Source organism: Sphaeroforma arctica (assembly GCF_001186125.1).
Source record: "Sphaeroforma arctica JP610 unplaced genomic scaffold supercont1.7491, whole genome shotgun sequence".
NCBI lineage: Eukaryota > Ichthyosporea > Ichthyophonida > Sphaeroforma > Sphaeroforma arctica.
The window spans coordinates 1-1417 of record NW_014033067.1 but is presented as its reverse complement, the minus strand read 5'-3'; the positions used below and the strand labels follow the sequence as shown (position 1 = coordinate 1417).

The window sequence follows — 1417 nt, the reverse complement described above, 5'->3', positions numbered from 1 at the left end:
GCGTGTGAGTGTGTGCATGTATGTTTATGTTCATTTCTTTGCATTGTATTTGTATATATGTATATTAACCCTAATATTCATCTCTGTATCTGATGGCTATATTTCTATTTCTATATATATGTGTGTGTGTGTGTATTGATGTGTATATATACAGGTATATGTTTATGTATTATTTATATTATATACATGTATGTATGTGTATATGTATGCACTTGTGTATATATAGGTATATGTATGTGAATATATCTATATAGCTATATATTTTATGTATGTATCATATACATATACCGTTATCTTGTTCTTTATCTATCTTAATTTATATATATATATATATATATTGATATATATATATATATATATATATATTGATATCATCGAAAAGTTTAACCGCCACTTCGCTCTGCCTGAGGGTAACTTAATGTGACTCAGAGTACCCTGATTTTCGTCACGAAATTATTGCATCTATAAGATCATCGTCCTCTAACTCTAATTTTTCTGCTGTGTCACTCCCCTTAATCTTGTCTCCGTCGAACCTGAAAGAGACCTTCGAAGGTGCTATGCCTTGCTTCTTGCAGTAATAATTATGTAGTTTGCTCATGGGATCCGTCTGCGAATATGAGTAAAGTAATAGAAATGTTCCGAGATGATCAGCATTAGTTCTCGCTTACATGCGCACAAAATAAATAGAACGAACTAGCAAATGGAATATCAAATTGCGGTCAATTGTGTATGTACTCTCCAATATTGAGCTCTTCTGAACGGACCACCATTGCCGTTAGCAATATACAAACATGGATAAACTAAACTAAAGAAAGATACGAACCGAAGTGTTCACGTACCTTTTTGAACTTCAATATTATTGTCTTGCTGTCTCTGCCATCCCTGATTTGTATGTTGATCATGCTGTTATCCTGCATAGCAGGCATGCTGCCAGATATCTCACCCGCCCGTTGTAGATCACTTGCTGTGATGCCAATAGAACTCATAGCCTCTGCATCACTTAATGGGAGCTTTTTGGGCACGTCTACAAGGTACTGTAGTCCACAGACGGTCGATACGTAGAAAATATTAGTTGGGTTGGACTTCAGAGGAAAGAAGACGGCAAACGAACGTACGTGATATAGCCGGATAAAACTCGGTTCAATACCTAACACAATCCGTTTGTAAAGCAAGAGCGCTACACAGTTCCACCAACACAGCCACACCGATATCAATTTATACATCTGTGCATCTATACATATATATATTTATATATATATATATATATGTCTGTGGAATAAATATATGTATGTATGTATGTATGCTATGTATGTATGTATGTATGTATGTATGTCTATAAGTATGAATGTATGTATGTATGTATGTATGTATGTATGTATGTATGTATTTATGTACGTATGTATATATTGATGTATAT

General features: G+C 34.0%; 1 protein-coding gene across 1 annotated transcript; it reads right to left on the bottom strand.

Annotated features, from left to right (window-relative positions):
• Positions 1-375: 375 nt before the first annotated feature.
• SARC_16160 (hypothetical protein) lies at positions 376-1223 on the bottom strand (the record flags this gene model as incomplete). The annotated part of the gene is made up of 2 exons (XM_014289727.1): positions 376-607; positions 840-1223. The coding sequence occupies 2 exons, from the start codon at positions 1221-1223 to the stop codon at positions 446-448; spliced, it is 546 nt and encodes a 181-aa protein (XP_014145202.1). The 3' UTR covers positions 376-445.
• Between the last annotated feature and the right edge of the window lie 194 nt (positions 1224-1417).